Source organism: Podarcis erhardii (assembly GCF_964252035.2).
Source record: "Podarcis erhardii genome assembly, chromosome: 15".
NCBI lineage: Eukaryota > Metazoa > Chordata > Lepidosauria > Squamata > Lacertidae > Podarcis > Podarcis erhardii.
This window is the reverse complement of record NC_138505.1, coordinates 8073564-8097962: the sequence shown is the minus strand read 5'-3', so window position 1 is coordinate 8097962 and position 24399 is coordinate 8073564. Positions and strand designations below refer to the sequence as shown.

At 47.3% G+C, this 24399-nt stretch overlaps 1 protein-coding gene and 1 long non-coding RNA gene across 2 annotated transcripts in view; one reads left to right on the top strand and one right to left on the bottom strand.

Moving 5' to 3' along the window:
* Window positions 1–15191, top strand: part of NPR1 (natriuretic peptide receptor 1) — a 66367-nt gene extending 51176 nt beyond the window's left edge. Inside the window, exons 12-22 of the mRNA XM_081840890.1 lie at window positions 1764–1835; window positions 4599–4758; window positions 6390–6545; window positions 7829–7997; window positions 9510–9656; window positions 10137–10260; window positions 12026–12094; window positions 12526–12700; window positions 13833–13931; window positions 14251–14342; window positions 14561–15191. Of these exons, the coding sequence (XP_081697016.1) occupies window positions 1764–1835; window positions 4599–4758; window positions 6390–6545; window positions 7829–7997; window positions 9510–9656; window positions 10137–10260; window positions 12026–12094; window positions 12526–12700; window positions 13833–13931; window positions 14251–14342; window positions 14561–14623 (1326 nt within the window). The 3' untranslated portion in view covers window positions 14624–15191. The remainder of the gene's footprint in view (window positions 1–1763; window positions 1836–4598; window positions 4759–6389; window positions 6546–7828; window positions 7998–9509; window positions 9657–10136; window positions 10261–12025; window positions 12095–12525; window positions 12701–13832; window positions 13932–14250; window positions 14343–14560) is intronic.
* A 2467-nt stretch (window positions 15192–17658) lies between these two features.
* Window positions 17659–24399, bottom strand: part of LOC309330184 — a 182011-nt gene continuing 175270 nt past the window's right edge. Inside the window, exon 2 of the long non-coding RNA XR_014151354.1 lies at window positions 17659–17772. This is a non-coding gene — a long non-coding RNA (uncharacterized lncRNA). The remainder of the gene's footprint in view (window positions 17773–24399) is intronic.

Genomic DNA, 24399 nt, shown 5'->3' with positions numbered 1-24399 from the left:
CTTCCGCACCCGCCACCTCGGCCGCAGCCCTGCCGAGGGCTGAGGCGGGGGCAGTCAAAGCCTTTAATTAAAAGGAGCGCCGAGGGGGCACTGCAGGCCTCTCGGCAGAGCCGATTCCAAGAGAGATGATTTATAGCGCGGTGGATGAGCGAGAAGAATTGGCGGCGTGCGGGGGGTGGGAGATAGGGAGATTTCGACAGTCCTAGATTCCTGGCTGCCTGCTGAAGATAAGCATTTCCTCTTATAAAAGAGAGGAGGCAGAAATGGGGAGGCAGGAAAGAGGGGAAGGAAAGAAAGAAAGAAAGAAAGAAAGAAAGAGCAGAAGGGGAGAAAATGGTCAGGCGGCTGGAACCGGGATGGGCTCTGCACGGGGAGAGGGACTGGAAGGTGCAGGACAATGTTGTGTAGTGGTTAGAGCTGGATTAGGACCAGGGAGTCCTCAGGTTCAAATTCTGCCCTAAACACTTACAGTTCCATAAAGCATTAACTGAACCACTTTGAGCTGGTTGTGCTCTATCTCCCTCTCCCTTGTTCTCTTTCTTTCCCTCTCTCTCTTACTCTCGCTCTCAGCTGCAACCTACCTTACGAGGTGAGGATAAATGGAAAGGTGGGAGAGAAATTTTAGAGTTGTTGTTGTTGACTCTCCCGCCTCCCTGAGGTCCCAGGATGGGGTACAACTTTCAAACACAACCTTAAAAAAAACCACAACATTTTAAAACAACTTACAACTACAAAAATAAACTGGGTTGTCAAGATGCCCTCAGGGCATTTGTACTGAAAGGTGGGGTTATGGGAAATAAAAGATATTCTCAAATTTAATAGAGGGGAATATTTCAATGTGTAGTCTCCTAGCATGTGTGTGCTGAGATTGTTTGAGAAATTGGATGTTGTTGAGACTTGGGTTTCCTGTTTTGTTTTCATAAAAGAAAAAGAAAATTCCCCAAACAAGCAGGATATGTAAAGTGCTGAGTTTGGAAAAATTCACACTGAACGTTTAAAAAATACCGTAAATAGACAAACCTAAAATTTCTAAACATGCTGTGAAATCAAGAGTTGGACTGTGCAGTCTCAGGTTTAGTTATTTGCAAACGGCGCTAGGTTTTGAATTTGCGGGACGAAGGCCTTTAGCATAAAAAAGCCATGGATCGGAATGCATTGGGCTGCGTGTGCAAAAAGAGATTTGTGCCCTCAGCAGCATATCTTCAAGACAGTCCTCCTGAACTTGTGTCGACGCCTCCATCTTTCTAGGCTTCATTCACACATCACTTCATTCCATTTCTCTGTTTTCCTGTTAATTTCCACGTTACACTTGAGCTTCCTCCATGCGAGAAATGTGAGCTGAAAAACCAATGGAATATGGCACACATGTTTAGCGCTCATTTCTGTCTTATTTGATTCCCAGGGGTTGGGGATAACGTTTCCAGCCCTCTTAACCTTGGAAAATACGTCAGACTCAAGGGACAAAATTTGGGGTGGTTGTACCAGCATGCGGTTCTTTTTTGCCGTCTTCATGGGGGAATTGTGTGGGGAATGGATGCATGCATTTGCGGAAAGGGCGGAGGAAAGGAGACGTCATCCAGTAACATTCATCGCAGTAACACCACGCCCTCTGGCCTGAATAACATTTAGCACGACAGGCCAATATTCAGGTCAAAAAACCACCATTCCATAACACAACAGGGACTGCCCATGGTTGGAAAAGGGAAACAGAAGCGCTGGAGTTATAATCGGGGAAAACTAACCCAATATTCCCTGCACCCTAGGACATCCTGGAGAACGAGAGCATCACCTTGGACTGGATGTTCCGCTATTCGCTCACCAGTGACATCGTCAAGGTAATTTTAAGAATGCCTCCATCTGCCTCTGGGAAGCCCACAAGCAGGGCATGACCATGGCCATCTCTCCTTCTCCCAGCAACTGGCGCCCAGCGCTTGTCAGGTCTCAGCCTAGCTTCAAGAAGGGCTGCCGCTGGGGTCCAGTTGAGGGGCAGGCAGGCGAAATTCAGGAGGGCGGTGGATGCAGGCCACCCACACCTTAAAACCGCGGCAAGACTATTTTGAATGGTCATGGCTCCCCCGCAAGGAATTATGGGAACCGCCCTATGCTAAGGATGCTGAGAGCTGTCAGGAGACTCCCATTCCCCTCACAGAGCTACAATTCCCAGCGTTTCCCGTGAAGAGGGGTTGATGGTTAAGCCACTCTGGGAATTGTAGCTCTGCGAGGGGAATGTGAAGCTGGCATGCGAAGCCTTCCGTTGTCCTTTCCCCTCAACATCTGGTACTCATCCTGCCTCTGAATGTGAGGGAGGTTACTAGCGGCTATCTCTGCACCAGACCAAAGGGCCAAAATGTCACGAAATGGAGGAAATCCGTGATTTCCCAAGCTTTCTATTTTTAAGTTGAACGCAAACCCTCCTGCTTTGGGGCAAGGGAGGGAGCAGGGGTTGAACCCGTTCTCCCCATTCCATTTCCCTGATCTAAATTTCACACACACACACACACTCATCCTGCAAACATACGGTCTCTCCAAATCTCGTTTTCTGTACTGGGGGAAACCTACAGATCATCATACCTTTTTCTCAGGGAGGGTTGCAGCATCTGTGGGGAGCTGTTTTTCAGTAGGAAAATAGCGAAATAATACCTATTGCGACTGGTAGGGCAGAAGGCAGGGAGGCCAACAGTAGGTGGCGCCAGAGCAATGAATGAGAGACAGAGCCAACTAATTCTAGTATTGTCCCCATCCTCTTCCTCCCTGCTGAGTTCTACAAGGGGCAAGATTGAGAGGCAGGGCCACCCCCATAGACAGGTAGCAAGTAAGGAGGGGGCTGGGGGGGGCAGGGCTGGCTGAAGGCAGAGGTCGGTGGGGCAGTTGACCCTAATGGACCAGCCGCCACTAGAGCTAAGCCAACTGGGGATGGTGGTAATTGTTTACCAACAGCAACAAGGGAATAGAGATGGAGAATGTTTCAGTTTAGATTCAAAAGAGAACCTACTTAATTCACACTTTTTCTGAGCCAAAGCACAACTTTCCTACAAAATATTGCAGTCCAGTTCTCCAAGCAAAGCGTAGGAAAATGCATATGTGGGAAGCAGCCTTTTCTGTGTGGCTGTTCCCATATTGTGGAATTGCCTCCCAAGACAGGTCAGGCAGGCTCTCTCTGTGTGTTAGCCTTCCACCGGCAGGATAAGACCTTAATGTCCAGACAGGATTTTGGAAACTCTGGAGCAGATGATGTTGATCACTGGGCTGCTGTCAGGGCAAACTGCATTTTAATTGCAGGGTCTAAATGTCTTCTGATGTATTGCAATTATTCTCTTAACTAGTTCGTTTTTATTACCTTGCATTTTATAATGTTGTTTTTAAATGTAAGCCACCCAGCTTGAGAGAAAGGCAGATTATAAATACTATGCACATATTAGAGAGAATAAAATACAGAAGTGCATCATATCGAGGGAAGTTGTTTTGCAAGAAAAGTGTGTAAAACAGGGGAAACTGCTTACAAATCTGTGCACGTTAGGATGCATTTGCATTGAAAGGCTGAGGAGTTTCCATTAAGAGACACTTTGCAAACTGATGCAGAAATGTGGAGAATTTAAGACTGGAAAAGATGAAGAAAAGAGAGAAAGGGAAAGTGATGGATTTGCCCATCCCTAGATTTCGGACTGAAGGTAGAAGACATAGCTCAGTCGCAAAATAGATCAGTCTGGAGAGCATGAGATTCTTAATCCCAGGGTTGTGGGTTTGAGCTCCATGTTGAGTGAAAGATTCTTTCATTGCAGGAGGTTCAACTATGACCCCCATGGTCCCTTCCATCTCTACTATTCTATGATTTTAAATCAGTGTAACACAAAATGCCCATGCAAGATCTGCTGTTATGTACTGAGTCGAATAGGATCCAAACTGTAGCAGTCTGATTGGTCCTAGAACAATAGGATCCAAATTGCAGCAGTCTGATTGGTCCTAGAACAATAGGATTCAGAATGCAGCAGTCTGATTGGTCCTAGAACAATGCAGCAGTATGATTGGTTGGCAGGAACCACCCAATCATGCTCCAGATAGAAGTGAATCCACAACCTGATTGGCTTACAGAAGAATTCCAGAATTAGCCAATCATGTGCAGCCCATTGTGTAAATAATGTATATAAAGCAGATACTTTGAGGGGACATTCATTCATTCCTCCTCACCACTATGAGCTGAATAAAGAGCATGAAATCACTTTGCGACTCTGAGTATATTTCATCTGCACTCCTCATACAGTGGTACCTTGGGTTACATACGCTTCAGGTTACATACGCTTCAGGTTACAGACTCCGCTAACCCAGAAATAGTACATAGGGTTAATAACTTTGCTTCAGGATGAGAACAGAAATTGTCCTCCGGCAGTGCGGCGGCAGAGCAAGGCCCCATTAGCTAAAGTGGTGCTTCAGGTTAAGAACAGTTTCAGGTTAAGAACGGACCTCCGTAACGAATTAAGTACTTAACACGAGGTACCACTGTACTTAGCAGAGTGGGCCTGCTGCCCCACGCAAGCCTCAGGGCTCTTAGACCTCTCTCTCTCCCTCCACTCCAATGTTTCCCCCCCTATTCCTCCAACCAGGGGATGCTTTTCCTCCACAACAGCGTGATAAGCTACCACGGCAACCTGAAGTCCTCCAACTGTGTGGTGGACAGTCGCTTCGTGTTGAAGATCACGGACTACGGGCTGGAGAGCTTCCGTCAGGCGCCCGAGACGGATGATTCCCACGCGCTGTTTGCCAGTGAGTTATACGGCTGGGAGGGGTCAGGTGTGGGGGGGTTAGGGTTTCTGAAATTCTTATTTTTATTAACAAAATGTAGATATCACTTGATTGTAAGTGTGGGGCTGGGGCTGGGAGGGGAGATCAAAGCGGTTTTTAAGAAGGAAACATAAAAACAGGAATTTTAAAAGCATCTGGGGTAATTATCAAGCAATAGCTAAACAATTAACTTTTAAAATCATCAGTAAGCTAAGAAGAGATTAAAAATGCACATTGGCATTCTGTAAGCCTGGATAGGCCAACCCTAACATTAAAATGATTTCAGACCCTCCCAGTCTCCCTATTTTCCAGGGACAGTCCCAGATTTACAGAAGCTGTCCTGGTTTCTGATTTGATCCTGGAATGTCCCACTTTTCCTTAAGATGTTCCTATTTACATCAGTGAAATGTTGGAGGGTATGGAGTTATGTGACCTATGAGCCAAGGAGACAAGTAACTGTACAACCTTTAGAAGACGTTTGAGGCACCCCTGTATAGAGAAGTTTTAAAATGTTTTATCATGTTTTTTTCTATACTGTATGTTGGAAGCTGCCCAGAGTGGCTGGGGCAACCCAGTCAGATGGATGGGATATTAATAATAAAATTGTTTTGCTGTTGTTGTTGAATAGGAAGTCCCTATTTTCATCAGAGAAATGTTGGAGGGTGTGAGCTTTTAAGTAGGTGCCAAAATTAGTAAGGCAAAGAAGGTCCCTGCATGATGTCAATAGGCAGAGTTCCAAAGTGCAGGTGGCGCCGCAATAAAAGATTGATTTCTTTTCTTTTTAAAAAAATAATATTTATTAAAATTTTGAAAGTTACAGAAAGGAAAAAGAAAAAGAATTAAACATAACAAAACCATACAATACAATACAAAAACAAAAATATTACATAACAAAAATAAAACAAAAACAATTAAAAAAAGAAAAGAAAAAAAACACACAACCTATACTTTCAATGTTATTAACTTTCTTTTACTTGTTTCAGCGACCTCCTCGTACCTCCCTTTTTTTGTATTCCACTTCGATTAATTGTTTCAGCAAATCCTTTCCATCTTCCTCAAACTTCTGTCCTATCATTTAACTTAACAAATTCTAACATTATTTTTTCCTTTAATCCAATTACAATCTATTATACTTAATTCTTTATAACATTTCTGCTAAAGCCATGTAACTTCATTCCAACATCTTTCTAACATTCCTTAATTTTACAATATTTCTGTAGATAATCTTTAAATTTCTTCCAATCTTCTTCCACCAACTCTTCTCCCTGGTCTCTAAAAGATTGATTTCTTACAAGTGTGTTGCCTGTAACAGTTCCACGTGGTCGAGTGGACACATATGGCATAAGGTGATCCGGCAATTTGTATGCAATGTTACTAGCCCCTTGGAAACTGGTGCATTAACTTCAGTGGGTCTGTGCTGAGAAGGATTTAGCCCATAGCTTCTGATGCTTGAAAAGCCGTGTGACCTTTTGTAACTGTCCTGGCTCAAAGGCCTGTGGCCTTTGGCCTCCCCAGGCCTACCATGGGTCTCCTTCCAGGTCAAGATGATAGCGACTGACTCCCGCTCCCTTGCCCTGCTTGACTCTGCTTCTTCCCACCCCCTTTCCCCCTAGAGAAACTCTGGACGGCCCCCGAACTCCTGCGCATGGAGTCGAACCCATTCCTGGGCACCCAGAAAGGCGACGTCTACAGCTTCGGGATTATCCTGCAGGAGATTGCCCTGCGGAACAGCGTCTTCTACGTGGAAGGCATGGATCTGAGCCCAAAAGGTAAGAAACTGGGTGAATGGAAAATGCCAATTTCTCCTCCAGGTCACTGCCAAGGTGCAGGAAACTCCAGATGTCATTGGACTCCAGTTCCCATCAGCCCTTGCAAGCATGGCCAATGTGTTGATGGCAGCTGTTGTTCAGCAACCTCTGGAGGGCTGCAGGTTCCCCACACCTCTGACTTTTGGGATCCAGCCACATTCCTCCACAGCTTCCCCTGCACAACTGGTAAAGAAGTTGTTTTACACACTTTTCCAGTGTATTCGCTTCATAAAATGTCGAGGGTTGTTTCTTTCAATCAAGCGATATATACATTATAAAGAAAGATGAAACAACAAAATCACCAGTAAGAAAAATTATCCATAATTTGAGACTTTCAAGGGACGCAGGTGGCGCTATGGGTTAAACCACAGAGCCTAGGACTTGCCGATCAGAAGGTCGGTGGTTCGAATCCCCATGATGGGGTGAGCTCCTGTCGCTCGGTCCAAGATCCTGCTAACCTAGCAGTTCGAAAGCACGTAGTACAAGTAGATAAATAGGTACCACTCTGGCGGGAAGGTAAACAGTGTTTCCGTGCGCTGCTCTGGTTCACCAGAAGCGGCTTAGTCATGCTGGCCACATGACTCGGAAGCTGTACGCCAGCTCCCTCGGCCAGTAAAGTGAGATGAGGGCTGCAACCCCAGAGTCATCCGCAACTGGACCTAATGGTCAGGGGTCCCTTTACCTATGACTTTCAAAAGTAATGGTAGTAGTAATCAGTGCTTTTTTTCTTAAAAATGTTTAGGAGTACTCTCATTTTGACTCAAGAAAATCACCATTTTATAGCTTAAATCAGGAAAAATAAATACAGTAAATGGGCAAAAGTACAAAGATCCACAATATGTTTAGGAGTATGCATCCCCCTGCATCCCCCCCCCAGAAAAAAGCACTGATAATAATAATGATGATGATGATAATTTGTACACTGCACATCTGACTTGGTTGCCCCAGCCGCCGGGGGCGTCTTCCAGCATATATAAAAACACAGTAAAACATTAAATCTTAAAATAACAATATGTGAAAGCTTGCATCAATTTTCTGAACATCTGGGTAGGCTTGTCTAAACAAAAACATTTTCAGCAGGCAGTGAAGAGTGCAGTGAAGGGAGCCTGTCTGGTAACAATAGGCAGGGAATTCCAAAGTGCAGGTGGTGCCACATTAAAATGTCTCTTTCTTACCCACGCACATGTCCCCTCGCAATAATTTATTCTTGGCCCCCCTCTCCCCTGCCCGTGTGCCGTTTTCAGAAATCATCGAGCGAGTGAAGAGCAGCGAGCGCCCCCCCTTCCGCCCCTCGGTGAACTTGCCGTCCAACCTTGAGGAGGTGGTCTTACTGATGCAGCGGTGCTGGGCCGAAGACCCCCAGGAACGCCCCGACTTCCACCACATCAAAGGCATGCTGCGGAAATTTGACAGGTACGCGCCCTCACTGCATCCCTCCCCACAAGCACCACCTGACAGGCGGCCGTCATTACCTGTTTTCACCCCAATGTGCACAGGCGCCTTTTCAGAAAGGAGCCATGTGATTAAATTAATCATTCCACCCTGATGAAAAGCGGGAAGGCGCAGCCCGAACATCAGGGCATTTACCTGGAAATGTGAAGGAGGGGCTTATGGCAGCAGTATTCAGCATGACCTGATTTCCTGCGGCCCTCAGCAATCTCTGAGAACAGTGTTGTAAACAAAAATTGCCCTTTTCCCTTATGGGGTATCCAAGAGCCCATATAGAGTCCTTATATAGGTTCCCTATTGGTAGGAGAGAATAACAGAGGCCAACCAGAGAATATTGAGAAGCAAATCAGCTAGTAAGCTTGATCTTTATTGATCTGTTGCAACAGGGTGCTCCCCTCACCCACAGGAGAGGAGGAGGAACCCAGAAAAATGGTGTGCAAGGCCTTATAAAGACTTTTGAAATTGCCACCCGGTAGATCAAGACCACCCCCAGAAACATCATACATACATCACAGAAGGGGTGTAACCTAAGACCACCCCTCAGATACATAATACCTACATCACAGAAAAGGCGGTCTTAAAACAGAAATTTGAATGTTGTTTTTCTCCTGTCATTGTTTATCTCCTGTCTGGCAGATTACTTGATTGGATTACCTGGGGAGCCTGGCCAGTCTTTTGTAATGATAAATATTTAGTTCCTGGGCCAGGTCACAGGCTCACACCCTATTCATATCTTAAATGTGCCCTTAAGACAGGATTTGTGAGGAAAGAGACAATGGGGAGGTTTCCCACTTTGATCTTGTAGAGAAAACATTTACTCAGTTTAGGAATCAAAATGGTTCCAGGTTGGTCTTCCTGTGCTGATCTATGTACGTGCTTGGTTGGTACACTTATGAACATTACCATAAAATTCCTATCACAACAGTGAAGGGTTGTAGCTGATGCTAGTACTACTCAGAGTGGACCCATTGAAATGAAGGCCCTTTAATTTCTGTGGGCTTACTCTGAATGGAATTAGCATTGGATGCTACCCAAAATGTCCCCCTTCTCCTTCCAGCAAGGGCCCGGGACCTCTGGGGCCAAATGTGTCCTTCCAATCCTCTATAGCCCTCAGAACTGTCTGTAGGCCACACCCCCTCTCTCCAGACCACGCCTCCCGGCATCCCTGCTTTGCACCCTCCTTGAGTGCTTCTGCTTAGCTGAAGGATGGAGAGAGGCTTGGGGATGTATGTGTGGAAACCTCAGTTTTTCCCACTGACTGACCCATTGGTCAGAAAACTGGGAGGCAGGAGTTGGTTTGCTTCTTAGGGTGTAGGATCCTGCCTCCGCAAAACAGAGGGACTAGAAACTTTGGTTTGTGTTTTCTTCTAAATGAAAGCTGGAAATGCAGAGAAGGGCCCCCCCGGAATATCCTTGGCAGAGGTGGCGGCGGCCTAGAATCTCGGTTGTTTTAATCTTTGACTGTCTGTGTGGCAGGGGCAACAGCTGCAACCTCTTGGATACGTTATTGTCACGCATGGAGCAGTACGCCAACAACCTGGAGGAGCTGGTGGAGGAGCGCACACAGGCCTACCTGGAGGAGAAGCGCAAGGCAGAGGCCCTGCTCTACCAGATTCTGCCCCAGTAAGTGTGCCCCACACCAGTCCTCTACCAGTATCTGTTAGCCATGCTCCTTCTGTGGAGCATCCATGTTCAGAAGTGGTATACACAAGGGCCCAGCCAATCAGCGCTCTGCACAGCCGAGCTGTTTCCTGCCTTCCCCAAGGGCCCAGCCAATCAGCGCTCTGCGTGGCCCATCCAATCAGCACTCCACACAGCCCAGCAATTTAAAAAATGTTGTGGGAGCAGGTTTCCTTCGTGACTAATAACAAAGGCCAGCAAAACAGTCCGGTCTGTGCCCTAAACAAAAATAACTCGTGTTCTGCACAGGTCCCTGCTCTGAGCCCAATCTGCAAAAGAAGGCCTGTATATGCGATAGCTATACAGTGAGCCCCACTTCTCCAGTGGACACAAAATGAATCAGGTCTGCCTTCACTCCTAATTGTAGTCAATCAATCGGTATGTGGAAATGCAGTGATGTGCGTTACTTTCCCTCTGGTGCAGCTCAGTGGCGGAGCAGCTGAAACGCGGGGAGACGGTGCAAGCAGAGGCATTTGACAGCGTCACCATCTATTTCAGCGACATCGTGGGCTTCACTGCCCTGTCGGCAGAGAGCACCCCCATGCAGGTAAATGGGTTGGACCAAGGCAGTGGTTGCAGAACAGGAGAAGGTGTTTCTAATAGGGACAACAGTTCTTTTCCAATCCTCATTTTTCCAGTCTTCAATTTTATTCTCCCCATTTCCACATCAATCTGCATTTTTTTTAACATATACCGGTATATAGAGAAAGAGAGTGAGAGAGGACTTTGCATTTTCTTTTTCTTTTTTGTTTTGTTTTTCATTTAGAATTTTTTTTTATTGTATTGTATTATGAAAAAGCTTCAATAAAATCTTATAATGACAGAATAAAAAATAAAAAGGGGCCTGCTACTACCTGCCAAGAGTATGCCCCTTTAAGAAGTGTTGCCACCCAATTTCATCCCTCTCAATCAAATGTTTTTTTTTTCTTTTCTTTTCTCTTTTCTTTTCTTTTCTTTTGTCACACTAAGTTACTCAACACTCTGGCCATAAGAGAGTGTATGCCTTTTCATACACAGTGCTTGCAAAATTCAGAAGTGTGAGAGTGACTCAAAGGATGGCTTTGTTTCGGTTTGTGTACTGTTTCAGAAAGTGGGAGTTAGGTAGGTTCACCTTGAAGTATGAACTGAATTAAAGTACCCACCCCCCATCCCCGCAATACCTAGTTACTGGTATCCTGTCAGGGACCCTGGGTTTCAAACTCTGAAACTGTTAGGCTGAGCTGATGACCTGTTCTTGGGCTCCAGTGCACAGAAGGGGATGATCAGCATCTGGGGTTCCCCAGAAGTGTGGAGTATCCGGACTGGATAGGCGGCCTGAGGTCTGAGGGTGGCATTTGCCCTTGGCCTAATTTCATGTGGGTGGGGGCAGCATGCAGGGTGGGGGCAGTGGGAAGGGGGTGGGGTGGGGTGGGGTGAGAAACGGATGCATCAGTCCACTGGGTGAGGAGACAGGGAGGGGAGAGGGGTGGCAGAAAAGAGGGAATGAGATGAGGAGAGAGAAGAGCATGGCAGTTTGGGATGGGGGGTTACCTTCTGCTGGATGCAGCACTGAATTTTTTTTTGGGGGGGGGGGAGTTCCCCATCCCTCAGCTAGGCCTTGTAGAAGTACTAGGAGCCTGGTCTCCTGCCCTTGCTTGATCAACACAACAGGACCTCCTGCCTTTCTGCACTTTTGGCCCCAGCCTCATCCCTCGGTAGGCAGAGAGGGAATCAATTAGGTAATCAACGGCTACCGAGCCTTGCCCTCACAGGTGCTGCGGCAACTCAGGTAACCAGGACAACGGCGGTTAGCTCACGGAGGTAACAAGGGAAAGGACGGTGGGTGACCAAAACAGCGAAGCACTGGGAGGCACCAATCACCGGGGAGACGAGCGTGTCATGGAGGTGACTGGGTTGAGCAGGAGGGGAACAAATGTTCAGGTAATCTGGGGTGACTGAAAATTTCAGAAACGGAGAGGAACCGAAACGGACAGTTGCCCATCCCTATTGAAAACAGATTCCATCACCGGCATCCCTCTAAAAGAATCCTGGGAACTGTTTGTTTAGAGGGCTTGGAATTATAGCTCTTTGAGGAGTAAACTACAGTTCCCAGAATTCTTAGGGGGAAGCTACATCCTTTAAAGATATGGTGTGTCCATAGCCACAGTGGCCAACCAGACTCCTGTGGGAAGGCCCCAAGCAGGGCATGTAAAATCATACTTCATTTGAAGCTGCAGAATCGAGAATCTTTTATCCCACCCCCCTCCGCCCTTAGCACAACGTAGACCCAGCCCTGTCATTAAGATCAATCCCCTTTTACTTCCCATTCACAGGTTGTCGCTTTGCTCAACGACTTGTACACCTGCTTTGATGCCATCATTGATAACTTTGATGTCTACAAGGTGAGAGGTTCTTGGCCTGGCCAGCTTGAGGTTGTGGGGCAGCAGTGGCGTGCAGTGAAATTTTTTGTAGGGGAATGGTTAGGGCTAGAGGCACCAGCTTGTGAGGGAGATTGAGGAGTGGGGACGATGTCGTGATGTCACTCATGTGAGCATCATGCTTCCCTAAACCAGGCAGAAGCTTCCTGGGCCTTGGTAAGGAGGCGTTAGGCTTTTATACTGTAATACTCTACTTTGCTGGGAACAGGGACTAGCCCACATGCCACTGTGGGGCAGGGAGAGTGATTGGGCAGGGAGGGGATAAGCAAATGGGCTTGGCCATGAAGTCATGCGGATCAGGTGACTGACCTACAGGAGGGGGCATTTGATCTGTGTTGAGTGCACAGAAATGCTTGTCCCTTCCATGAATCCCTCTCTCTTCCATGTCTGCCCAGGTGGAGACCATCGGCGATGCATACATGGTTGTGTCGGGCCTCCCGGTGCGCAACGGACGGCTGCATGCCCGTGAGATTTCCCGCATGTCGCTGGCGCTTCTTGAGACTGTCCGCAACTTCAAGATTCGCCATCGGCCGGACCAGCAGCTCAAACTGCGAATCGGGATCCACAGCGGTGAGAAATGAGTGGGAGTGTGAAAAGAGGGACTCCTTTAAGACACCTTGGTCACGGGCAGGACAGCCATGCTTGCTTCAAAGCTGAGATGGCTTAGGCAAAAACAAACAAACCATGGTTTGTTGTGACATCTGATGTAGTGCTGTGATTTGATAAGCCATGGTTTTGAGAACAGACGGTAAAAAAAAACAACGGGATCTGAAAGTGGTTTGCAAACCACGGTTTAGGCAGTGTTTGGCTTTACATTCACACTTGGAGGTGTTGCTTCACCCTGATCTTGGGAGTGTGTTCCTTTGGGAAGAGAGAAACTGGAATTGCAATGGAATACTTTGCGTTTTTAACAAAAATGATATACAGTCGTACCTTGGTTGTCGAACACCTTGGTACTCGTACATTTTGGCTCCTGAACGCTGCAAAAAATGAGCGTTCTGGTTTGCAAATGTTTTTTGGAACCTGAACATCCGATGTTGCTTCTGCAGCTTGTGATTGAGTGCAGCAGGAAGCTGCTGCAGCCAATTGGAAGCCGTGCCTTGGTTTTCGAACGCTTTTGGAAGTTGAACGGACTTCCAGAACGGATCCCGTTTGAAAACCAAGGTACGACTGTATGAGTGAATCAAAGGCTGGCTCGGTTGTCAGTGGGCTGGTTAGGATGTAGCACGGTTTGATGAACCATGGTTTGCACAATCTACAGTTCAGATTTGCCTTCCACGTATACAGTCAGAAGCATGGTTCACATGGTTTTGTCGTTAGGTCTGCACAAACTGATTTCCAGGGCGGAGAGGGCCTGATCCTGGCAATTCAGGGGAAAGTGGTGGGAGCGGCTGAGGCTGACCCATTTGGGTGAGGGGGCAGTGCCCCCCCCAGGCTCAGCCTGTCTCCACCTGCCTGCCTTTCTGCCTAACAGCCAGTCTAGGGGGCGGGGGGGGGCAGCTTCCTCTTCCTCAGTCTCAGTGTAGAACTCAGCAGGGAAGAAGATGCCTGTCATTGGCTCTGGTTCCTTCTGCTATTGGGCTCTTCTGCCCCACCAGTCTTAATGGGCACTAGCCATCACTGGGTGGGAGCTGAAAAGCTCCACACTCACGCGTCTTCATCCCACTCCACCCCCAATGACTGCTGTGTTTTGCTCCCCAAGGCCCTGTCTGTGCCGGAGTTGTGGGCCTGAAGATGCCTCGCTACTGCCTCTTTGGGGACACAGTCAACACAGCCTCCCGCATGGAGTCCAACGGGGAAGGTGAGCTGCTATTTTGGGTGGGGTGGGCAGGGGCAGGCGACCTTTGATGGCTTCACGGGCCAGATCCTTTTCACCATCTAGCCCTCGCCCCGTCACACAACTGGGTGTTCTGAATTTGGATTTTGAGATGCTGTGCGCAGCTTCCCACCTCACCTTATTTCCCTCGCCGATACGCTGTCACAGTGAAACTTTGGAACTTACTCATGCGGTGCTGGACGCCGACTGGGACGGCTTTAAAAGAGGCCCTCCCCACCTCACATGTATGCAAAGGTTTGGCTGAAACAGTGCAAACCCGCTAATTTCTGTCTGCACCTTCCAGCTCTGAAGATCCACTTGTCAGGAACCACCAAGTCCATCCTGGAGGAGTTTGGGTGCTTTGATCTGGAGCTCCGTGGGGATGTGGAGATGAAGGTGAGGAACTTGGCAAAGTTCTTCTGTTAACCTTTGCCTTTTCGTCTTTAAAGCTTGAGACCAGTCCGGGTACCCCAATATAGCCTAAACGGGCACCAGCCGTCACTGAGTGTATCTATGCGCCAGATTTCTGTTCTTTGCCCTGGGGCGGCAGGTGGGGACATCGTGGTGGGTTTGGTGTCTGATGTCTGAACAGCCCTCCTGTCTCATCTCTCCAGGGGAAGGGCAAACTCCGGACCTACTGGCTGCTGGGGGAGCGTGTGAGCAGTACACGGGGCTGAAGAGTTGCGGCCTTCCTCCGGGATTCCCAGGAGATCTCCTAAGCCTCCTGCTTTCCTGAAGGCGGGTACGTCCGTCGTCTCTGCCCTGCCACCAAAGACCCTCTGTTTTCAGGGCACCCTCCGGGGGTCAGGGGGATCCCGGACTGAGCCCCCAGGACCCTACTCCCTTGGAGCACTCCCACCATTCTCCACCTCGGGCCTTTTGAGCAGGTCAGCTGCTCTGACCCAGCTCTGAGCCCCCAAAGACTGGACACCCGTGGCCTGGAGCAGCCATCGCTACGGATGTGTGTCCCCTGTCTCCTTTTTCCCTGTTTCATGTCAGCTCTCTGTTGACCATGTCAACCAGACATAGTCGTTCACGATGCCTGGTAGACTCAACAAACTGCACCAGGCCCTCCCTCTGTGTAAGCTGGTTGGACATCTGACGCTCCCTTGTGAATTTGGCATCTGGAGCAAGGACGTCTAAGCATCTCGCAAGACCTCGTGCCTGTATATGACCCGCTGCTGATTTCACACCCCGCCCCCTGAAAAAAGCTCTAGCTTTATAATAAAATGAATGTATGCGTCACTCTCTGCCTTCCCTGAATAACAAGATGCGATCTGTAGAACCGTATTGAAAGTCCTTCCTCTGATGTTGATCTCTTTGCCTCCCGCACCCCCGGATACATATAATCTGGTTGTGATGACTTTGTCGCGGAGGGGGAATGGCGCTCTGCACATGCTCAGAGGCTCTTGTTATTGCTACCTCGCATATCGCTGGGAGTGAAAATAGACTATATTGTTAAAACGGGGCGTTTGTGTGCATGTGTTGAGAGAGAGATAGGGAGGTATGGTTTCTGGAGCGAGTTATGTTAAGCAAGTTATGAAAAGCAGAGATGGGGAGAGAAACGAGGGGAGGGTTGTTTTGTTTTTTGGCTTAACCCTTTGTGCACGCCCATTATGGCAAAAAAAATCACCTTCCAGATGCCCTTTGCGTTGGAGGAAAAGCTGTTGTTGACACAAATACCAGCTTCCATCCCTAGCAATGACCATTTAGAAAGAGAGAGAGTTCATCAGGGCTATGATGTTTGGGGAAGCTACTCCTCACCCCACTCCTCGCCACGCCCGCCATTTTACAAAACCAGTGACGCAGCCGCCTATGATTGTGATAACGAATTCAACCTATTGTGTAGTTCAGCCCTTTATGAACTAACTGCCGGAGCTGGCCAGCATGAAATCCGTCCTCTCCACTGGTCATGTGCAAACAGGGGACCGCGGGGGTGGGGGGATTGTGAGTCTGCCGCCGTGAATAACGTAAATAAAGGCTGACATGTGAGCCCTTTCGGCGAGGCAACCTGTTTGGTCTCTTTGTGAGTTCCTGTTCTCCGGCTTCACCTCCTTCTGGAAAGAACCGCAGGAGCTGGTCCCCGGGGAATGCAGTCTGGCCTTACTACTAAACAACACTCTGAAAAAGCAGGTGTTTGTGGGAATACGAGCAAAGTCTCCCAAATTTCACACAGAAAGGAAGCGCCCTCTCCACTCCCGGGGACTGCCAAGGCATGAACTGGAAACCAGAACTGGTGTTGGCCCCAGGCATCTTGGGATAACTGTCAGGGCTCACCACTGACGACTGGCCCGGGGGATACCCTCTTTTCCCCCCCTTTCTTTTAAAAATCAGTCTGGTACTCTGAGCAACACTGGGAAGCTAGGGCTGCCTGGCATTTCAAGTTCCTACAATGCCTCCAAAGACATCAGAAGCATTGGAGGGAATTGAAACTGCAGCCGCACACGTACAATAGCAAAATAAATAATTGTAGGGAAAGGTGGGCCAGTCATCTGGCTTGGCTTTCCTGTACTCCTGATTTCCAGTCCCTTGGTGCTGCTTTAGAAGCACAACAACAAAATTAAAAAATGTCAGGAGATCCAATCTCAAGATTCCCGCATCGCCCGTGCCAGATCTATACGTACAAAGCGTTTCATCACTCGAGACCCTAACATATTTTACGTCAGTCATCCCATCGTACGGTGTACACAGCAGGGAACTACTTTTTTATTATTTAAAAAATTCTTTTAATCTCCTGCCTGTTGCCTCCAGGAGAAAAAAAGCCGGATGTGGCTACGAGGAAAGGGTAATTAACAGATCGGCCTCTCATTTCCTCTGGGCTGCTCACAATCTTACGACTTAGTGTCTTGCATCAAATTTATTTCCCCTTCGTACGCGGAAAGAACGCTTGATACCTTAGAACCATGAGTCACGACCGAGGAGCGTGAAAACGACACAGGCGGCTTGGAAAGGAAAAGACCGATATTTTATTTTGATGGAGCGCCTGCTTCAGTTTCCTGTGTAAACAACCAAGAGTCTTACAGCACTTTATAAAAAATAGCATGTGAATTATATGGTGCATAATATTGCTTAAGCCCAATTGAACACAAGTAGACATGCATGAGATTGCATTATTAGATATATTTTTAAAATTGCTCGGAAGGAACTGTTGTGGACTTTCTGTGTAAATATGTGTGTGTGTGTGTGTGTGTGTGTGTTGTGTGAACAAAATTGAATTTGAGATCACTGAGATCAGATAAAGGGCTTCTTCACGCAGTGCATAAGCTATGGGACCCGCTTCCACAGGAGGCTGCGATGGGCGCCAGGTTGGTTTTATTTTATTCTAATTATTTTTTATTTTCATCTTCCCATCCCATCTGCGATATTTTTCTCCTTTCATATCATAATTGAAACTCTGTAATCTCTCATTCTTTCTGTTGCTCATAGTTCAAACCCTGCTCGCAAATTCACTATATCATAGCATTTCTTTAAAGTTAAAGGTAAAGGGACCCCTGACCGTTAGGTCCAGTCGTGGCCAACTCTGGGGTTGCGGCGCTCATCTCGCTTTACTGGCCGAGGGAGCCGGGGTACAGCTTCCGGGTCATGTGGCCAGCATGACTAAGCCGCTTCTGGCGAACCAGAGCAGCGCATGGAAACGCCGTTTACCTTCCTGCTGGAGCAGTACCTATTTATCTACTTGCATTTGACGTGCTTTTGAACTGCTAGGTTGGCAGGAGCAGGGACTAAGCAACGGGAGCTCACCCCGTCGCGGGGATTCGAACCGCCGACCTTCTGATCGGCAAGTCCTAGGCTCTGTGGTTTAACCTACAGCGCCACCCACGTCCCTCTTTAAAGCATTTCCATTCTTCAATGAAACAATCCTCATTACACTCTCTTATTTTAGCAGTTAACTTTGCTGATTCAGCACAGTCCATCACTTATCCATTTTTTGGTGGGAGCTTCTTCACCTTTCCGTTTCTGAACGTAAAGAATCCTAGCTACTGTAGTTACATACATAAACAACTTAACCATCTTTTCTTTGGAACTTCTGTCCCTATAATCCCTAGCAGAAAAGCTTCAGGGTTGTTTTGCGTTTTGTCTTTTGTATAGTCACATCAAACATCTTTTTTTTTATCTCATCATATATCGTTTCCCAAAATACCCTTGCTTTCTTACAAGTCCACCAACATGTGGAGAAAAAGAGCCACCTGTTTGTTTGCAATTCCAGCAGTTATTAGGAACCTTCTTATACACTCTAGATAATTTATCAGGGGTTAAATACCATCTATGCATCATTTTCATAGAGTAATCTTTTAAAGTATAGTATATCTGAAGGAGCGTCTCCACCCCCATTGTTCTACCCGGACTCTGAGGTCCAGCGCAGAGGGCCTTCTGGTGGTTCCCTCGCTGTGAGAAGCAAAGCTACAGGGAACCAGGCAGAGGGCCTTCTTGGTGGTGGCACCCGCCCTGTGGAACTCCCTCCCACCAGATGTCAAAGAGAACAACAACTACCAGACTTTTAGAAGACATCTGAAGGCAGCCCTGTTTAGGGAAGCTTTTAATGTTTGATGCATTACTGTCTTTTAATATTTTGTTGGAAGCTGCCCAGAGTGGCTGGGGAGGCCCGGCCAGATGGGCAGGGTAGGTATAAATAAATAAATAAATAAATAAATAAATAAATAAATAAATAAAATTATTTCCTATCAACCCTCCAAGGTTGGGTGGTTTTAGACAAAAAGTGGATTGGACAAACACAGGGAGGAAAAGGCTATCAACAGCTACTAGTAGCCAATAGTAGCAGCTTCCACTGTCGAGGGCAGCAGTGCTTCTGAATACCACTTGCTGGAAACCATAGGAAGGGAGAGCGCTCTTGTGCTCAGGTCCTGATTATAAGTTTCCCACAGGTATCTGCTTGGCCCCTGTGAGAACAGGAGGATGGACTACAGTAGAGAGCCAGTGTGGTGTAGTGGTTAAGAGCGGTAGTCTCATAATCTGGTGAACCGGGTTCGCGTCTCCGCTCCTCCACATGCAGCTGCTTGGTGACCTTGGGTCAATCACACTTCTCTGAAGTCTCTCAGCTCCACTCACCTCACAGAGTGTTTGTTGTGGGGGAAGAAGGGAAAGGAGAATGTTGGCCGCTTTGAGACTCCTTAGGGTAGTGATAAAGCGGGATATCAAATCCAAACTCCTCCTCCTCCTCTTCTTCTTCTTAGAATCATAGAATCATAGAGTTGGAAGAGACCACAAGGGCCATCGAGTCCAACCCCCTGCCAAGCAGGAAACACCATCAGAGCACTCCTGACATATGGTTGTCAAGCCTCTGCTTAAAGACCTCCAAAGAAGGAGACTCCACCACACTCCTTGGCAGCAAATTCCACTGTCAAACAGCTCTTACTGTCAGGAAGTTCTTCCTAATGTTTAGGTGGAATCTTCTTTCTTGTAGTTTGGAACCATTGCTCCGTGTCCGCTTCTCTGGAGCAGCAGAAAACAACCTTTCTCCCTCCTCTATGTGACATCCTTTTATATATTTGAACATGGCTATCATATCACCCCTTAACCTCCTCTTCTCCAGGCTAAACATGCCCAGCTCCCTTAGCCGTTCCTCATAAGGCATCGTTTCCAGGCCTTTGACCATTTTGGATGCCCTCCTCTGGACACGTTCCAGTTTGTCAGTGTCCTTCTTGAACTGTGGTGCCCAGAACTGGACACAGTACTCCAGGTGAGGTCTGACCAGAGCAGAATACAGTGGCACTATTACTTCCCTTGATCTAGATGCAATACTCCTATTGATGCAGCCCAGAATTGCATTGGCTTTTTTAGCTGCCGCGTCACACTGTTGGCTCATGTCAAGTTTGTGGTCAACCAAGACTCCTAGATCCTTTTCACATGTACTGCTCTCAAGCCAGGTGTCACCCATCTTGTATTTGTGCCTCTCATTTTTTTTGCCCAAGTGCAATACTTTACATTTCTCCCTGTTAAAATTCATCTTGTTTGTTTTGGCCCAGTTCTCTAATCTGTCAAGGTCGTTTTGAAGTGTGATCCTGTCCTCTGGGGTGTTAGCCACCCCTCCCAGTTTGGTGTCATCTGCAAATTTGATCAGGATGCCCTTGAGTCCATCATCCAAGTCGTTGATAAAGATGTTGATAAAGATCCTCTTAGATGGGCCGTTGGTCTGATCCAGCAGGCTCTTCTTGTGTTCTTAACATCTGGAGGGGACCAGGTGGGGAAGGCTGATCTGCAGATATGTGTTATGTACTGAAGTTCTCACCCTGGGCCAGCAGGGGCATGCTGTAGATAGTTATGCAAATAAGGGATCGAAAGTGACGTTCAGTGATTGGATAGTTTTAGAAAATTGTTACAGTTACGTTGTACTGGAGCTCTATATAAGCAGGCTGACTGAATCCTTCAGTTCAGTTCTGTTCTGGCCTCTGAATAAACAAGAGCTGTTTGAAGAATCGCTGTGTCGTCTGATATGTTCACCCACAACTTAACAATATGTTAAGTGGATAGTGTGTTGGACTAAGAACTTGGCAGACCCGTGTTCAGATTCCTACTCATCTCATGAAGCTGATTGTGTGAGGCCTTGCGCCCATCTTACGAACTTTGGAAGAGCTTTCTGGATCATCTAGTGACCAACATCTCACTGCATCTAACCAGATTCCTGTATGAAACCCAGGCACAAAGGCACTCCTAAACTCCCTTAAAGGACTGTTGTGAAGATAAAAGAGGAAAGGCATATACCACTTGGAGCTCCTTGAAGGAAACACCTCGATTATTCGACATCTCGTTTTCTGTTTGGCTTTTAAGCCACAAATGTGGTTTGAATTAGAGACAGAAATATGTCAATCAGGGGTGGCGGCCAAGTTTTATATAATGGTCTCAGACAAAATTATAGCATGCTATGTAAGGATGATAAACGAGTCCTTGCAAACTGGGAAAACTGCCCATGCTGTGGTCAGAGGCAGTCGTAAAGGTGCTTTCAAAGGCAGGAAAAGTTATGACAATCCCACGGCCTCGCAGGCCAATCTCCCCAGTAAACCGGGATGCAGAAATATGGAGCGCTATATTAGCAAAGAGGCTAAATAAACCCAGAGATATGTAGAACGAGACCAAAAGGCTTTATAAGGAACGGAAAACGATGATCAGCATGTCAGGGAAGCTACAGATTGTATTGAGATATGCCCAAAATGGGGTGGTGGGGACCGTCTAATCTTCCTCTTTTTAGGTGCAGAGAAAGCCTTTGACAGAATCAGATTTTTTTCTACCAAGAATATTTAGGAGGTGCTTTTGAAAAATGGGTTGATATGCTTGCTTTATTCCAACACGGTGTTGTGGCCTGGAGAAGACTATGAAATGATACAATGGCTAACTTCAGATATATGAAGATCTGTCACATGGATGGTGGAGCAAGCTTGCTTTCAGCTGCTCCAGAGAGTAGAACTCAAATCAATGGATTCAAATGGCAAGGATGGAGATTCCGACTAAACGTTGGCAAGAACTTTCTGAGGGTTAGAGCTCTTCAGCTGTGAAGAGTGGAATCTCCTTCCTTGGAGGTTTTTAAACAGAGTTCGGATGCTCACCTGTCAGGGATTCTTCAGCTAAGAGCATTGCAGGGGTTTGAAATAGATGACTCTCAGCTCTACAATTCTGTGATTCTAGTGTACGCCAACAAAATTTAAAGAGGAACAAGGCGTGATGATTGCCCTTTATTGCCATTGTTGTCTGTATTCAGTACGTTCAGTACATTATGTAATTTCTTTAATATAATGAGATCTGTAAGAAAGTCATGCCACATTTCACGGTAAGTTAGTACACCATTTGTTAGTTTGCTTCGAAAAATTGTGGTGATGAAAATCTGCATTATACGCCTATAACCAGAAGCTGTCTCTGAGCTATATACAGTATATATTTTTTGTTGCTATTAAATTATGGTTCCTTCAAGACTGGATTACTGCAATGCGCTCTATGTGGGGCTTCCCATGTGCTTGATACGGAAGCTGCAGCTAGGGCAGAATACTGTGGCATGATTGCTGACCGGAGCGAGGAACCTTGTCAGGATCTAAAACCTCTGCTCAGAGATCTGGACTGCTTGGTGTTTTGCAACCGGGGCAAGTTCAAGATGTTACCATTAGTACACAAACCCCTTTACAACTTGCAAGATCGCCTTGCCCCACGGCATGCCTGTTATGTACTGAAGTTCTCACCCTGGGCCAGCAAGGGGATACTGTCGATAGTTTTCACTCCGGTCCACATATGCAAATAAGGAATTGAAAGTGACGTTCAGTGATTGGATAGTTACAGAAAGTTGTTACTGTTGCGTTGTAGTGGAGCTCCATATAAGCAGGCTGGCTGAACCCTTCAGTTCAGCTCAGTTCTGGCCTCTGAATAAACAAGAGCTGTGTGAAGAATCGCCTCTTAATTACTCCGTATGGGTCAGAGAGATGTTATTGTCGGCCATCTTCCAATGCGCCCACTTGACCACTTCAATTGGTGCAACTGGCGTTGTTCCACATACCTATTCTGCATTGGTAAGAATCCAGTCTTTTAGTGTGGTGGAGTCTACACTTTGGAACTCCCTGCCTATTGACACCAGGAAGGCAACTTCCCTGTATTCTTTTCGGTACCTGCAAAAAACATTTTTGTTTAGGCAAGCACAAGCCTACCTAAATATCTGCAATGCTAATGTGTTGTTTTTAGCTCATTGCTGGTTTTTAATTTTCTGAATGTTTTTATTATTATAATTTTATTGTTTTATTCTTTCTGCAAACCACTTTCAGGGGTGTGTGTTGTTTTTTTTTTAAAAAGAATCAGGCAGTATGTGAATATTGTTAAATAAATAAAATAAAAAGATGTCAACTGTCAGGCGTGGAGAAACTTTGACCCTCCAGGCGTCGCAGAACTACATCTCCCATCATCCCTTGCCATTGGTCACGCTCGCGGGGGCTGATGGGAGTTGTAGTTGAGAAATAACCAGACGGCCAAACGTTTCCTCACACCTGTGACATTCCAGCGCAACTTACTCGGGAGTAAGCACGCACGGCACTCTTTGTGTTCGTGGGGCGTTGCTTTGGAGTACTTATAAAACAGGCCAAGGAGGACGACGAGGCCCAACGGGCGCCCTCAGAGGAAGAGGCGGGGAGGGAGGGGCCTCCGCCGGACAGCGCGGGAAAACCAAGCCGCCGACTCAAGATGCGGAGGGCGCATGCGCGAGGGAGCACTGCGCCGGGGTGAGCGCCTCGCTGCTCGAAGCCCGTCCAGAAGCCAGAGCGGGAGGAGGGCCGCTGAGGGCGAGCTACCATTGCGCCTGCGCAAGACGGGAGGGACACCAAGAGCGCCTGAGGCCTCGAGTCGCGCTGCCGTTGGGCTGCTTTGCCTCGCGCCGCCCCCACCCTTCCTTTCCCCTTTCCCCCATATAGACTTAAGAAAATGAAGACTCGCATACACAAGTCCCCGCGTTCTAGCTTCCGGGTTCGCTGTGGATTTTCTTCTGGCTAAATTCTACTGCACTCAGAAAAGCGGATTTATTTTTTTTGCACGGGGCGGAATTTCCAAACCACCAAATCTACACTAAATTGGGCAGATATTGGGTGTATATATTGCGTGCATAATAATGCCCTATTTTAAAATGCTGTCCAAACTAGACTTTTAAACATCATCTCCCTTCAGAGGTGGTGGTGGACCTTTTAAGCAGAGGTTAGATGCCCATCTGTCATGGATATTTTAGCAAAGATTCCTGCATTGCAGGGGGTTGGACTAGATGACCCTTGGGTCCCTTCCAGCTCTAAGATTCTATGATTCTGTATAATGACAGCCCTGCAAGGTAGGCCTCATTGAACTCAATGGGACTGAACTTCGGAATGGGCATGGGAAGGATTGGGCTGCAGCTTTGGGGAATACACAGCAAAGTTGTTGTAAGTCTCTCCCTCATATCGTATATGAATGAGGCAACATGACTGGAGTACACACCAGGGTTATTGTCTCAGCCTCACCTGTAACTGCAATATTAACCATGTGGGAACTACTCTGCCAGGCTATCGTCTCTCTCTCTCTCTTTGGCGCCTTCCACTTTGAACCTATTAAAGGTAAAGGGACCCCTGACCATTAGGTCCAGTCGTGACCGACTCTGAGTTTGTGGTGCTCATCTTGCTTTATTGGCCAAGGGAGCCAGTGTACAGCTTCCGGGTCATGTGGCCAGCATGACAAAGCCGCTTCTGGCAAATCAGAGCAGCGCACGGAAATGCCGTTTACCTTCCCACCAGAGTGGTACCTATTTATCTACTTGCACTTTGAGGTGCTTTCGAACTGCTAGGTTGGCAGGAGCAGGGACTGAACAACGGGAGCTCACCCCGTCGCGGGGATTTGAACCGCCAACCTTCTGATTGGCAAGACCTAGGCTCTGTGGTTTAACCCACAACGCCACCTGCGTCCCTTGGCAACCACGAAGGGACCTATTACATGGGAATAATTATAACTA